Source organism: Oryzias latipes, chromosome 18, assembly GCF_002234675.1.
Source record: "Oryzias latipes chromosome 18, ASM223467v1".
NCBI classification, from domain to species: domain Eukaryota; kingdom Metazoa; phylum Chordata; class Actinopteri; order Beloniformes; family Adrianichthyidae; genus Oryzias; species Oryzias latipes.
This window is the reverse complement of record NC_019876.2, coordinates 15,620,864-15,636,860: the sequence shown is the minus strand read 5'-3', so window position 1 is coordinate 15,636,860 and position 15,997 is coordinate 15,620,864. Positions and strand designations below refer to the sequence as shown.

Below are 15,997 nucleotides of genomic sequence, written 5' to 3'. Positions count from 1 at the left end.
TCTGTCAAGCAAAACAGGCATGCTCGCTTTCAGCCAATTGAATGGCCTCCTAGACTTTCTCAAAGCTTTCACACAGACGTCGAAAAAAGCCCTGCCCATCTTTGATTCTGTACCAATTTGCAAATGCAAGCAGACAAATTCTCAAAGCTATAAAGCTATTAAGTTATTATATGTTTTGGTGAAGAACCCAGAGAGGATTATTTTAAACCAGATAAGGTTATTCATACTTGGTTGTGTGTGGCTTTTTGGGAAACAATAAGTATCTACATTTAGGCAACCCTGCGACTGTCATTCTATTTCTGTTTCAAACTGACCCTGGCCCCCGATCAGAGAATGGAAACGTCAAGTGGCCCTCACCGGAAAAACTTTGGGGATCCCTGCAGTAGACAATCGGAGCTGGAGTTTGCATGTTCTCTCCGTGCATGCGTGAGGTTTCTCCAGGGACTCTGGCTTCCTCACACTGTCCAAAAACATGCTTCATAGGTTAACTGGTTGCTCTAAATTGCCCCCTAGGTGTGAATGTGAGGGTAAATGGGTGTGTGATATGTTGGCCTGCGATAGAATGGCGACCTCTTCAGGATGTCCCTTGCCTTCGCCCACCAGTGGCTGAAATGGGCTCTGGCAGCCCTGTGACCCCGAAAGGTAAAAAGCAGGTTTAGAAAACGAATGAAAAAAGGATGAATGAACAATCTGAGGGTGGTTTGGTTAGACATCATATTGGCATCTTATGGGCTCTTGCATATCAATTGGAGACCCATGAGTGCATGCGGCATTCGCCCGAGGTTAGTAAGGGGCCAGTACTTGTCCCACAGTGGCGTAACAGAATTGTACAACAGTGTCATATGTCATAAGTATGTGCAACTTTCTTTGGCCTTATGAATACTTCTCAATACACTTACCATTTTCATGACGTCCCTTAAAGTTACTGCACAAGCCTCAAGGGACATGCCAGACGCACCTGCGCTTCTCATTGAAATGCAGCTGCTTCTCTCTTCGGCCTGAACAACCCAAACATCTGGAGCACCTGTACAATCAATCATCAACGGGTGCATGGGACTGAGGTTTTACGTTCAACACATTCCCCACTTTGACGGGCAAGAATTTATCTCGGTCAAAACAGGGGACAGTCACTCCTATGAAAAGATGGTCCTTTGACAATGCAGAATTCCAATGCACACAGAGGTATAAAGTCTGTTAGTTTGTGATTTGAAACCAGCTTTTAGCTCCAATTTCATTACCATCTTGGCTAGTCATGTCACCACATTGTTTTTAACTGGAATCAGTTTCTTTAAGTTTTTCTATCGGGCTTTGGTAAGACAGGCAAGCGGCCTCCCCTGATATATGGATCAGTGTGTCGACCATAAAACCTTTTCATATATATAAAAATGTAAAGATTAGGTTCACAGTACTTTTGAGAACTAGCGTTGGACTTGTATTCATGCACTAATTAGTGATTAAAGTTTACCTGCAAATCCTCAAAGGAAATGCTTTATATCTAAGTCTACTGTGAAATTTACCTTTTAGATTTTTTTAACAGAGCCATTTTATTTTTGTTCCAGCTGAGATGATCTAATAAAAAGTACAGTCTGTATGCAAAGTTCAAATCACATTTAAATATGTGTTTATTTTGTCTAAACCAGCAGCAAAAGTCCCGTCTGTTTCTGTGTGTTTTATAAATACATTTTGAGGCAGTTAACTCCAGAGATTTTCAAGGTAAAAGAATTTTAGGGCACACGTCTTCCCTGCTTTCTTTAGGGGATACCCAGCTGAGCACGGTGGTATGTGGTTACCCATCTTCTTTCTTTATGGAATATATTTTAAGATGATATTGCCTATTTCTACTCCCCCTAAAAAAAAAAAAAAAAAACTACATCAGGATTTACCTTTTTTCCCAGCGTGAGCCTCAGAACTTTAGCAGGTAGTCAACTCCTAGAAACTTTGAAGAAATGCACATAAGATGAAACTTCTTCTTCTTTGTTAGTTTTCCGGCTCTCAGATGAAACCAGCTCTGTGATGGTCTTTGAACGACTCCCACATGAAGATTTCACTGGATTCCAACGCGAAGTTCCTTCAACTTTAGGTCTCACCTAATACAATTTTATTCCCACATTTCAACAGGTAACCCTTTTAATCCTTTTAAATTTTGACTTATTTATTAAAAACTAAAAGCCCATTTTATATACAATGTATAGTAAACATGTAACACTGGTAATAAAAACATGTACAGGTGCAGCATAGTGCAAAATGGTGGTCAAATGAAAAATTGTTGTCATGAAAAATTCAATTGCTCACTAAAAAAAGGGGAAAAAAGATGTAAGCCTGAGAGTTTTAATATATTCATGGTTTGCATTAAAATTTCATTTTGGGGCAGCCACTTTAAACTTTAAAGTGGTGTGCCACTAATAAGCTTTAAAAAAAACTGCAGAGGCTACTGAAGGTTGTAGTATTAACAAATGCAAAAAAAAAAAAAAAAAAAATCAATTTATAAAAAAATATAATAATACCATTGCTTAGGTTTATTCCCGCTAATAGTTTCCTGTGTTAAAAACATTTTCAGTTGCTCTTTATACTCATAAAAAAAATAAAAAATAAGTGTTATTAAAAAAATGTTAAATATTGACAACCTATAGGACACATTTGGTGCCAGAGTGCTTTAAGGAACAACGTAAATCTTTGAGAAGGATGAAAAAGCGCATCAGCTACAAATTCTTTAAAGATGAAGCAAAGACATTGAACTAAGCAATATTTTTAACATCTGAATGCGCCTCGTGACTTTCACTTTGCTCTTCAGGACTGTTCCATAAATCACGTGTAGTGTTTGGGTCGGGACCTTGTCTGGCTAAGGTCTGCATGACCTCCGCTGTTTTCTACACCTGCTTTTCCGAATCCCATGTGCATCGGCAGCTCTTTAATTGCCCAGCGCTCCTTGAAGCACAGTGGGGTCTTTTCTTCTGCGCCTCATGGACACATTTGACCCCGTACCTCACCGTCTTTTTTCTTGCGGTCAGTCATCGGCCTTCCGCCCAGTCTTGCTCAGCACTGAGTTCAGTTCACTTAGAAGATTTGGGGGTATAAAATTGTCCCCACCCACACCTGGTCTTTTACCCGGGGTCTTACAGCCACTTTGAGGGGATGGGGGGAGGGGCATGGGCTGTAAGTGTCTGGACTTGGATGGGGGAGGGAGCCGACCCGGAAAGGATATCTCTGAGATATCGGTTTTCTCTGCAAGTGAGGCTATGGGCAGGTCGCTGCACTTTGATGGGTTTCCCATAGACTTTGTTTTGAGGTGAAGAGCTGATACCTTGGCGTTCCGCAGCTCATCATTTGCAAGAGAGGTTCTCCTGTCTGCAAGCTGTGGGAGAACACACACAAGAGTTAAATCGAAAATGTGTAACATTTTTTTAGCCTAATTTGATCTTTATTATAAAGACATTCTACAACTATTTTGCCGAATGTTTAACACCAGAGCTTTAGCTCCAATGTTGACATTCTTTTAGAACTCTTCAACCGTTTACATAATCCAATCAGATTCCAAAGGGGAGAAAAGTAACCTTTCACTGATACGCAACACTTTACAATAGTGACGTGCTTACGCTGCCGATTCTGTTACACACAAAAGCACCTTTGCACCAAGTTGCAAAACATTCTCCAATGTCAGAATCAGCTGATTGACCCTCATCGGGTAACCGGTTGAAGAGTTACGGTATATCAAACGTGTTATTTAGATGACATCTCCGATGTTAATCGGTTAAGACAATATCAAAAAAGATATAAAATCAGCTACAACAGTTACCAATTTGCTTTAACTGACCTTATGCTGGGGAAGTGTGCTGCATTCAGTTAAAACTGGCCCGAAGGATAATTCTAAATCAGACTTTTCCATATGATTAGCGGGCATTAGATGGAGGTCAGACCCGTACTGAAGACAAAACAAAAAGTCATTCATTAAAGTTCAGCGTCTTGCTAAAAAAAAAAAAAACTTTATAAAACAGTTAAAGAAGAATGAATGTTTATGTACAAACATATTATAGTGTGGAAATAATATTTTATTGGATCACTGTACTCCTGTTGTAAATAGCAATGCTATGTCCAAATCATGAAACCTGCATCACAGTGCTTGACAGTTCTCAAGAGATGTTTATCTCTTTACTCAAATGGATTCTAGACTGCTGTGAAATGCTCATAAATCTATTAAATCTACTAACCACGTTACAATTTAATGTATAAAATGTTACCAGAAAAAAAGGGCAAAGCAGAAAGAATGGCAAAAATGTCCTTTAAAACGTTTATCCATAAAGTTTTCATTCGTTAGAAAACTTTTTAACAAAGATTCTCCTTTTAAAGAAAATATTTTTACACTCTTATTTTAGGTCATAACTCATCAGATGCTGTTGTGTTTTTTTTCCGGCATTTCTTGTTTGCTTAAACAGTGTTCTGTCTGGACGGCCAATTTTGAAGTAAGTTACTCGTTATCAAAATACTTCATTGTGATTTCTAGCCCCTACATTGTCCTGGAAGATTTTTATTCACATCAATGGGATTTGACATTTGTTGTAGAAACCCTGATATGTCCTTGTGCGTAACCCTTGTGATATCCTAGGCACTTTATCGTTGGGAGTTGGGTCATCTAGACCCACTAGACCAGGGGTGGGCAATTCCAGGCCTCGAGGGCCGGTGTGTCTGCATGATTTCCAGATAGTCTTGCCCTACTCATGGCTGATTACCTGGTTCAGGTGTGTCCAGCCAATTAGAACATGCCAGAGCAGGGTATGCTGGAAAACATGCAGGAATGCGGCCCTCACTGCCCACCTCTGCACTAGACAGTACTCTGAACCCTTTTTCTTCAATGATTTGTGATCTTCACTGGTGTCCATGGATTACATGAAATCTTTCCACCTTTATCCACCTTTGTCATGGTAGGGAGAACACATCAATGTAAGGGTGGGGTCATCTAAGATAGCACAAGGGTTAAATTTACAGTACAGACCAAAAGTTTGGACGTACCTTCATATTCAAATGAATGGGAAGGTTTGTCCAAACCTTTGGTCTGTACTGTAAATAAAAACTTCTCTCACACTACACACATCTTGAAGTTGAAGTTTCTTGTAGGTGGGCTGATGCGTCCTCGTGTTTAAATAACATTTAAAAAATCTTTCACACTTCTGGTAAGTTAAAGTTTGTTGTAGAGCAGCTGATGTATCTTCTTGTTTTAGTAGAAACAAAAAAAATCCTAATTCAACTTTATTTATATAAACCCCAATGGTAATATATATATATTTTAATCATCTGCCAGAACCAATATTGGTGCTATTATTACGCTGCATTCATAGACATACTGTTACGGTTAAAATATTCTTCTCTAAAGTGCAATAAAATCCCGAACTAGGTTGGCTTGTGGTTCAAAAAACATTCTCAAACTGAACCCAATTTAGTGTTTACTTTTCTTATACATTGTTTTATTTAATCTAAAACAAGACATGGTTTGGTTTTGTGATCTTTCACTAACAATGTTCCTGTTTGTCGACCCACACATCTACAGCACTGTCTCTCCTTAACAAAGCTTCATTTTATCACTGCTAGGAGTCGATCTTGGACCTCCTACACCCACCTCAACCTAATCCCTCATCTCCCTCTCCACCTCCATCCCTTCTTCCTTGCTTCAGAGTAAGATCCTCCATTACTAGTTACTATAGAAACTGTAAGAGCACAATGCTGCCTAACAGGTATGGGAAAGCATGAGTGCTGAAGGGCTCTGTGTCTTCTGTCTCGTCTACACTTTCTCTCTGCCCTTTGCTTAAGTCCTGAGTCCTTAGCACAAGCCTCTCTGTTGGAAGCTGTCAATCCTGATATTTAAAGGCTTTGAGAGGAGAATCCTAATAATTTCAGTCGGCTCCACTCTGCTATAGATTCAGCTGATGCAGCGCTAAGAGCCTTTCCGAAGAGCACAGAAAAGTCCACTGAAATAAACACCTTGAAACACTTAAAACAAAAATTGCCTTGTGCTTTAGATCGATATCTCTGTGACAGAGCTGCCCTTTTTACTTGCTAACCCAAAGTAAGGCACTTAAAGGCTTTTACAGTAAGCACCTGTGATAAACAACACTGTGCTGCAGACGACTTCACATAAAGGAAGCCGAGGAGAATGCTAATGCTGTCGAAATGTGCTGAGCATAGAAACAACTGGGGAAAACTTGGTTTGATTGTCTTGTTTAGAACGAGCAGAGCTTTTTAACTTCACTTGCTTAGCTTGAAATGAGAAGAAAACAGTCTTATTTACTCTAATGAGAAAACAAGGTGCCATTTTACAAAGAAGGTAGCAGCAATGAATATGAGAGTGGAAAACTAATCCAAGAATATGACGGATCTGTAGCTGCTCTGCCTGTGTTTGCTTTGCACTGCATTATTTATGTCACATGTGCTGCGTCAGCGGCTGACAGCGACAACAAAGCGCTCTATCCGGGGGGATAAGTACCACAATGTGATTGTTACAGTCGCCTTGACCTTATTCTAAAAGCTTTTCCACATAAAGTGATTTATGTCATTGTTGAGTGACCTCAAAAACTTCACACTTATTTCCTTGTTTGTGGTTTTCATCTGCATAGCTTCACAACAGCAGGGAGCAATTGGGGTAAATACCGTGTATCACTTGTCTGTGTTTGGAGATGTTGGTTATTAAAAATTAAGCACTTTGTCTTTTATATATATATTTATATTATATATATATATATATGAATATGTATATGTATGTGTATTTATCAAAGTAGGTAACTGAAAAGCACAAACAAATTTGCTTAAATTTGACTAAAATTTATGAGTTATTACTATTTCAGGCTGATAAAAATGATATTTGAACATAACAGCTTTTGTTTTTTTCGTTTCAGCTAAAAAGCTGCGTCTCATCTTACCTTCATGGCGATGATGTCAGTCACCCAGCTGACCTGTGTTTCCTTCTTGTTACAACAGAAGTGCCTGAAGGGGGGGTGGATTCAGTCGTATTACAAATTTGTATTTGTTTTATTCATTTCTTTGACATAACTAAGTTTAGGAATCACTAGATTTAAATATTATACACTGAAAAAACATTTTTTCTCGTCCAGGATTTTGACAAACAGTTTGTGAATCAAAATTCTTTTTGCATTAACTAGCTTTTACTGTGTTTAGTAAACTCCTCCTTGTGCACTCCAGGAGTGTGTTTGTATAAACCTCTTTATAGAGCCACTCAGATGAAAGTCATATGGTGTTTTAACTTAATCTTGTTGCATTTTTCTGATGGAGGACACATGTAAAGAAAATTGAGCTTAAAATTACATTTATGAGTATTTTTTTAATCGAATCATTGTGAATCGGGAGCAGACAAAAAGATGCCATTTAAACAAGATTGTGTCTCTTACATAGAAATATACTGGGCGGGCCAAAGATGATTAATTTCAAAGCACAGCCTTTTCTCTCAGCATCTTATCAAAGCACCAACAATGTGTCAGCAAGATGCAATCAACTCGTGACTTCTAAACCTGTTTTTGTAGCGTACATTATGTTCAAGAAGCAAAGAGTAAGAATAGTTCAATATTTTTATGAACTAAATGGTTCATTTACCACAATTTTAACTAAATATCACTCAAAGAAGAATTCAGAACAGCTTTTAGTAAAGTCTTAACAATTATAGCTTGATCTTATATTTCTTGGGTTTGCAATGGTTTTTTAATTTCTAGCTTTTGTTTTTTTTATATTTGTTTTTACATTTACTTTTACATTTACAACAGTCCAATTGGCCTTTTTTTTCAAAATAAAATCCTATACAGTGATCCCTTGCTATATCACGGTTTACTTTTCACGGTTTCGCTACTTCACGGATTTGCAAGGTGCATTGTGTTCTGCATTCTGATTGGCTAAAAAAAGTCACTCCGCTTCTTCTCTACCTGCGCGTCAATAATGTTGCAGTTTAATATGTACACGTACGTAAATCAGCTTTCCAAATTACGTACATGCAAATCATCTTGCAATTTCAAGTTTCTCTAAAACCCATAGAAAAAGAGCAACACCAACTGTCAATCACTATGTTCTTCTCCCGAACAAACACACACAGCTGCACCGCGGGCTTGAGAAGGAGAAAACACTGCAGCTTCTCAGACTGAAGAGCATTGAAATACACCTGAGCCACTATTTGTCCGTTTGTACTTTGTATTTTTTTCATGATCATTTTAAATTTTCTCCCGTTTAATCCAATTCTTCGGGTCGCGGTGGGCGGGGCTAATCTCCGCGATTTGAAGCCTTCTGTTTACATCGATGATTCAAATTATTATTTGATAGTACAGAAGTTATTTGTTGAAAAAAAAACGTTTTTAAAGTACTTTGATTTGTGAAACAAATGTTTGAGCCTGTAAAATGGTTTGTTCTGTCTTTTCAATGTATAATAGAGTATTTAATTGTATAATAATTGTTAAAAAAAATAGAGGTTTCTACTTCACGGATTTTGCCTATCACGGGTTCTTTTTGGAACGTAACCCCCGCGATAAACAAGGGTTTACTGTAGTGATTTTTTTTTTTTTACCGTTTAACTATGCAAAATGACACCAACATCAGGAAAACCAACCAAATAAATGGAAGCTTCCCAAAAAGAGAATTTAAATATTCTCAATTTGGTCAGAGGTCAATGCCATCCCATTGTGTGACACCATAACATTTGCTCCTTCTGATAACAGAGAGTTAAAAAACTGTTATAAAGCTTCATTGTTTTCTCGTTATGTGGTTCAGGCTTGAATTTTATCACTGACTAATTTCTTATGAAAAGAAAAATCATGAACAAGGCATAGATAAGGTAAATGAAAAAAAAGGTGAAAAAAGGTAGAAGACAAGACAAAAAGGAGAGAATAAAAAACATCAAGGAAAAGAAAAACAAGAAAAAGAAGCAGTCAAAAGAGAAAGTTGTTAAGTCAAAGAGAAAGTAGATGAGGAAAAATTCAGAAAAAAAGAAATGTAAAGTGGAAGACATAAGGGACAGGAAAACGATGGAAACAGTGTAAGACAAAAAATTGAACAAATATGGCAAAAGTCAAAATAAGAGGAAGCAGGACAATGAGAAACAGAAACACTTGGGAAGATAGATAGAGGAATGAGAAGTAAGAGGAGGAAATGGCACAAAAGAAGGGGATGGAGAAAAAAAATCTTGAAACGAAATTATATAAAAACCTGGACGAGAGCAACAATAAACATAAAAGAAGTAAGAAATGAAGAATAAATGAAGTGTGAAGGGTCTCCTCTTTACTTACCATCGCTGTTTGTCTATGTAAACCGTAAAACCCCAACTGGAAAAAAAAAAAAGAATCAGACATGGAAGGAGTTGCTTCTGCAAACCGGCTTTCAAAAAGCTTTCTTTCTAAAGATGGGGAATCTAAAAGGGCAAAATCTGTAACTTGAATTCATATTGCTAAGAAAACTACAGGTAAAACTCACCGCCCTCAGCACGTTAAAGTGGTCACTTTCAGTGTTAAGTCTATGTAAAGGCGTATTTCCGTGTTCAAAACTCTTACATTCTTAAGACCTTTTTCAGACTCAACGTACAAAACAGGCGGTCATCGAACATGCGTTGTAAGTTAAACCCATTGAACTCTGACCTGTGCACCACGGGAGGCCATGGTGCCTCTGGTGGTGGAAGGTTGGCGCCAGCGTTCTGCAGCGCCACCAGTGTGTGAATGGGTGCATGGGACTGTGACTGTAAAGTGCTTTGGGCCTTTGAGGAAGGTAGAAAACGCTATATAAGTATACGCCATTTACCATTCACCATTAGGGACTCGGATTTGGGAGTGATGTATGGACGGTGTCCCTTTTGATTCACGAAAGTGCCAACTGTTTGAAAATCAATCATTGAGGCAAAATTAATAATTGCGGTCAGACGGATATAAATGACTCCAAGTCTTTCATGTATTGGAATAGAGCTGCGAAAGAAAAACCTGGAGCGAGATTAGCGAGATTTGCACCACTTAAACATTTTGCGCCGAGACTCTTCAAACTGTTGGTGGTGGACATGCGCTAGTAGACTGTAGAGAAAGATAAAGAAAAAGAAGAAGCCACTCCCTGCTCATCTAGAATACATTCAAGAATGCATGTGTAGCGCTTTCTTGAACTTTTTTCAGATGTCCAGTGTGTACGTTAAACCTCAAGAACATTTCCAAACGTTCTGGACAATTAACCCCAGTAGCTGCTTATGCATGAGCTGCACAACATGTAGGCCGAATGTTGCTCATATTGAAGCCTTGAAATATTAATTATGGGATGAATTACAGGCTATTTAATGTTTAAAACCAGTCTTGCTGGTAAAAAGACTCCTGCTTATGCCATTTCAGACAGCACTGTATTGTAAGTTTAGAAAAAAAAAAAATTCATCCTCTCGTGCTTCAGCGTGCTCACAAACTTGTTTCTATGCAGACTTGAGTGTTCATTTTGCTGCACAGAAGCACTGAGGTGAAAACTTCTCTGTGTGAAGAGAACCTGCAGCAAGCTCCTGTGAGCTCAGCCAATGGCGCCGCGGCAGGCTGCTCAAAGATAGACCTTTGCCTAATGAGGCACTGAAGCACAGCCTCTGCTAACACTACAACTCTCCTTCTCGCCCCTCTCTCAGCCCACTCAGCCACGCTGCAGCATGCTTTGTCCTTCTACCGATTTTCTTCTTTATAAAAAAAAAAAAGCTAATTATTCACACTCCCCCTGACTTGAATTTATGGCGCTGGTAAAGGTATGAAGAATTATTATTAAGCAATGCAAAAAAGCTGGTCTCTGTTGAGCAACAAGAGCTGAAGCAGCTTTGGCATGTGCCATAAATTACAATAACAGAAGATCATTAATTTGAAACGGAGTCCTATTCGCAAACGCAGACTTGAATAATTTGTATTTGTTAAAATGCAATTACGTTTAATCAATTTTGTTCCGGTGAAAAATTAGGGCGTTGTCAGAATTTGCATTGATATCTCCTCAGGACGCCGGGGTTTGAAGTGCAGGAAGAACGATGCGTTCAGGGCCAAAACTCCCCACATACAGACAAGGTGGTGCATCCAGACTTTAAGAGACAGCTTAAGAGAAAGCTGTGAATGTTGACATCTTTAGTAACAGAAGTACTAGTTTGCTAATTTGTTTTAGGTGATTAGTCTCCATATGAATCATTAGAAACCTGTTGGTGTGACATGTGTAAAACACATTATATGAACAGAATCCATTTAGCTGCAAATGCTTCGCCAAAACAGACTGAAATAGTCTGCTTACTGTTCAATGTTTAAACATTTTTGTAAGATGTTTTCTAAAATGTTTAAAGCATAGACTGCGTGGCTCCTCCCCCCTCGCATTCCACACAGGAAGTACAAAGAAGCCAAAATCCCATGGACGTCAATTGAGAAATTAACAGCTATTACTGCAACATTGTATTTGCCAGCGTAACAGTTTTGGCTCTGCAACCTTTTTTTTAACATGTTCTTGATAATTCATTTTTCTTCCATCATATTTTATACTGTAGTACAAATTATTCAAATTGTGAACTGGCCAATCAGATGCCTTGATAAAAGTATGTGGTCAAACGTGAAAAAATTTGCTTGACAGATTATCCCAAGCCTCCTTTCTAGTAGTAGCCCACTGTTGAAAAACAACAGTGGGGTGAACTTTAGGAAACTAAAATATGAATAAATTTGCCATTATTTCTTGTTTACTTGTTTTTTTGTACACAAATTTATTTTAATTTAAGAAATGAAAAGAATTTGGAAAACTTCATCTGCTCTCTTCAGTACCCAGGTATTTATCTCTAAGTCAACTAGTTGAATTTTTGGCTGAAGATGTCTCTGATGGATTTTGGATCAGTGAATGGGATCGTTTAAAATAAACCAAAATCGACTATAATTCGTATCGTCTACCACAAATTATATGACTCAAATCCTTATTAAAATAAATCTTTACACCTGTAATTACGTAAAACCCACAAATGAAAGGAATGTGCATTTACAGATGCTGTTGAATGATGTAAATAATACAGGTTTGATCTAATTTTTTGACTTGAAGACACTACAGTCAAAATCTGGCTACTGGTAGCTGCATCCTTTTTAGGGTAAATCTGCATCAGAGTGGAGACACAAAATGCATATCTTATAATGGTTCGATTCATCAATGGTGACTTTTCCATAAGAACACACGTGATTTAAAAAAAAAAAAGGACACACTTAAACTTGGAGAACATTTCTCCCGAACTTCTAAAACACACATAGATGAGATAATGTAATTCCATGAACACACTGGAAATAAAGCCAATTTAAAGCAGCCTCTGGTGGTCTGTAAAGTGACTGCACCTTTTGATATTGAGATTTGCAACAAATTTGGGGAAAAAAGTGGAGACTATTTTGTAAAGGGATGCGGTCCTTCACCTTTTTATGAAAATTAAACAGATGCAGATCACGCAACGGTGATGTGTGCAACACTCAGAACTAAAAGATGAATAAAAAAAACTAATTATAAAATTGCAAATATATATATATATATATATATATATATATATATATATATATATATATATATATATATATATATATATATATATATATAAAGATGGAGGAGTGGCTACAACAGATACCTGGAAAGACCTCAGAGCTCTCAGTCCAGAAAAGCGCAGTGCTAGGAACAGCTAAGATACTGCAGGACCCTAAAGGTCCCAGGCCTCTGGTAGAGGCCCCTAGCTTGGAGGAAAAACCATCCGCGGAGGGTGAGAGGGGAGCTTTTTTTTTTTTTAGATATAGATATACAGTGAGGTCAATAAGTATTTGATCACCCTGTGATTTAGCAAGTTGTCCCACTTCGAAAACTTGAAGGGGTCTAAAATTTTCATCATAGGTGTATTTCCACAGTGAAAGACAGAATCTGAAGAAACATTCAGAAATCATGCTGTACGATTTTTTTAAACAATTTATTTGTATATTACTGTGACAAATAAGTATTTGATCACTTGAGTTAAACAACTTTAATATTTGGTACAGAAGCCTTTGTAAACAGTTACAGAGGTCAAACGGTTCCTGTAGTTCTTCACTAGGTTTCTACACACTGCAGCAGGGATTTTGGTCCACTCCTCCATACAGATCTTCTCTAGATCGGTCAGGGTTCGGGGCTGTCACTGAGCAACACAGAGTTTCAGCTCCCTCCAAAGATTCTCTATTGGATTTAGGTCTGGAGACTGGCTGGGCCACTCCAGAACCTTGATATGCTTCTTACGGAGCCACTCCTTGGTTTTCTTGGCTGTGTGCTTCGGGTCATTGTCATGCTGAAAGACCCAGCCCAATATCTCAGAGCCCTGTTCATCCTCTCCTCAATACAGTGCAGTCGTCCTGTCCCCTGTGCAGAAAAACACCCCCAGAGCATGATGCTTCCACCACCGTGCTTCACTGTAGTTATGGTGTTCTTGGGATGATGCTCCTCCTTCTTCCTCCTCCAAACACGCCGAATGGAGTTAAGACGAAAAAGTTCTATTTTGGTCTCATCTGACCACAAGACTTTCTCCCATGACTCCTCTGGATCATCAAGATGGTCATTGGCAAACTTCAGACGGGCCTTGACATGGGCTGACTTCAGCAGGGGAACCTTCCGTGCGATACATGATTTTAAACCATGATGTTTTAATGTATTACTTATAGTAATACATAGTACCGCCTTGGAAACGGTGGTCCCGGCTCTCTTCAGGTCATTGACCAGCTCCTCCCGTGTAGTCCTGGGCTGATTCTTCACCTTCCTTAGCATTATCGATACCCCACGAGTTGGACTACTTAAAAGCAGAACAGCAGGTCTTTGCTGGTCAGAAATCTATCTGATAATCAAGTGATCAAATACTTATTTGTCACAGTAATATACAAATAGATTGTTTAAAAAAATCGTACAACGTCATTTCTGAATGTTTCTTCAGATCCTGTCTCTCACTGTGGAAATGCACCTATGATGAAAATTTTAGACCCCCAAGTTTTCTAAGTGGGACAACTTGCTAAATCACAAGGTGATCAAATACTTATTGACCTCACTGTGTATGTGTGTGTGTATATATATATATATATATATATATATATATATATATATATATATATATATATATATATATATATATATATATATATATATATATATAATTTTTAGTTTGTCAAACGTAACTTAATATTTTAATTTCTAGGTGTGAATGTTGCGACAGACTGGCGACCTGTCCAGGGTGTCCCTTGTCTTCGCCTGTAAGTGGCCGGGATAGGCTCCAGCAGCCCCGTGACCCGGTAATGGAAAAAACGGAAGAACATGAATGAATGAATGAAAGGTGTGAATGTGGGTGTATGGGTGTGTCTTAGTGTGGCCCTGCAATCAACTAACAGACCATCCAGGATCTACCCTGCCTTCACCTGGAAATGATTGGGATAGGCTCCAGGAACCCTGGAACCCCCAAAGATATAAGTGGTTTAAAAAATGTATGTATGGGTATGTATGGTTCATACGGTAAAAAGCTGCACTCATACTTTAAACTAAAGTTTTTTTATGGATTAAAGGTGAACAATTAGTTGTATCACAATTATTCTTAATAAGATTTGTCCAACTTTACAAAATTATTAGCACAATAAATTAGAAAAAAGTTCTACCTTTTTTAAAAACGTTTTGATAATTAAAAACTTTTATACTGTTTTGATTTCAGAATAGGTATCAGAGGAGAAAACAAAAACAGTAAAAAAAAAAAGTCTATGCCTATGCCTAATCAAGTTTCCTGCGGAATATATTGAACTTCTCGTGAGACCTATTAGGTGGGTAGATTTCACTTACTTGGTTGGAGGTTTGAGCTTTTTCTTAAGGCCCAGGTAACATTTTACAAACTTCAGCTGAACTGCTTTCTCTACTTTAGTGCTCTGCAAGGAAAGAAAAAACACAAGGGGAAGAAATAAACAAAAAAACAGGAAGAATTAAATATTCTTAGAGAATTTTTAAAATGAAAAACAATTAAAAAAATGTATTATTTATCAGACATTTCATTGAATATCAACATGATCATCGATGTGATTCATTATCAGCAAACCTCATTCTTCAAGTGACAAAGGAACAAAGTGAAAGAGAACAAAGCAAACAGAATCAAAGTTATAGCTCGTTTCCGACACCTACACATCACAACCCACCAGCGGTTTTGCTTCATCCAACATAATTTGCACTAAATACCGACCTTGTACTAATTGCAGGGGCCAAGAAATATCATCTCAATTCCACTAAGGCTTCTAATTTCCCTCGTATTTATTTTATAATTAGCTATTTTGTCGTGCCAGACCGCACCGTCACAGAAAGTACCACCCCACACTGTGCAGTCGCCGTTTCATTTTTGCCTGCTACCCACACCCCCCATCCCTCAACCAGAAAGACTGCACTTCCATCAATTATTAACACTTCTTCACAGTCCTTTGTGAACCCCATGTTTCAACAGCAGGAATGTGCAGAGAAGAAAAGCCCTCTAGGGAAGTTGGCCCTGCTGATCTTCTCTGAAGCACACACTGCATTCTTCCTTTTTGAAAGAGTGGGGAGTCCACTGCCATTATGGTTTGATTGTTCTCTTTTATGTGGAAAAACTGAGACATTGAGACATGTTGCCAAGCAGATGTACAGACGGGCTGAATCCATTTGAGGCACCATTTTTCTAATGTTCTTGCAAGTTTTTAGGTTTGAGGAAAAAAACACAGAAAATATTAATCTATCCGTCCAGCGATTTTCTGAACCTGCTTTTTCCCCATTTGGGAAATACGGGGAACATATTGGACAGTTCACCAGTCCATTGCAGGGCAGCCAAAACAAAAATCATTGTCCATACCTTCATATCCCTGTAGATCAGCAGCTTCTCTGAACGCAGAACAACATACTTCTCCTGGAATTTGTGTCCCGACAGCAGTTTAGACGAGCCATCGCTGAACTTTACATTGTCACATTTCTTAAACTGAGTTTGGTCTGTAGCACAGTATGAAAGAAGAAAATGGCA

General features: G+C 38.2%; 1 protein-coding gene across 1 annotated transcript in view; it reads right to left on the bottom strand.

The window, feature by feature from the left end:
- Nucleotides 1–1,602: 1,602 nt before the first annotated feature.
- arap2 (ArfGAP with RhoGAP domain, ankyrin repeat and PH domain 2) overlaps nt 1,603–15,997 on the bottom strand; it is a 179,769-nt gene continuing 165,374 nt past the window's right edge. The window contains exons 28-33 of the mRNA XM_023966122.1: nt 15,833–15,966; nt 14,806–14,888; nt 9,267–9,302; nt 6,906–6,969; nt 3,812–3,919; nt 1,603–3,352 (exon numbers count right to left, since the gene is read on the bottom strand). Of these exons, the coding sequence (XP_023821890.1) occupies nt 3,005–3,352; nt 3,812–3,919; nt 6,906–6,969; nt 9,267–9,302; nt 14,806–14,888; nt 15,833–15,966 (773 nt within the window). The 3' untranslated portion in view covers nt 1,603–3,004. The remainder of the gene's footprint in view (nt 3,353–3,811; nt 3,920–6,905; nt 6,970–9,266; nt 9,303–14,805; nt 14,889–15,832; nt 15,967–15,997) is intronic.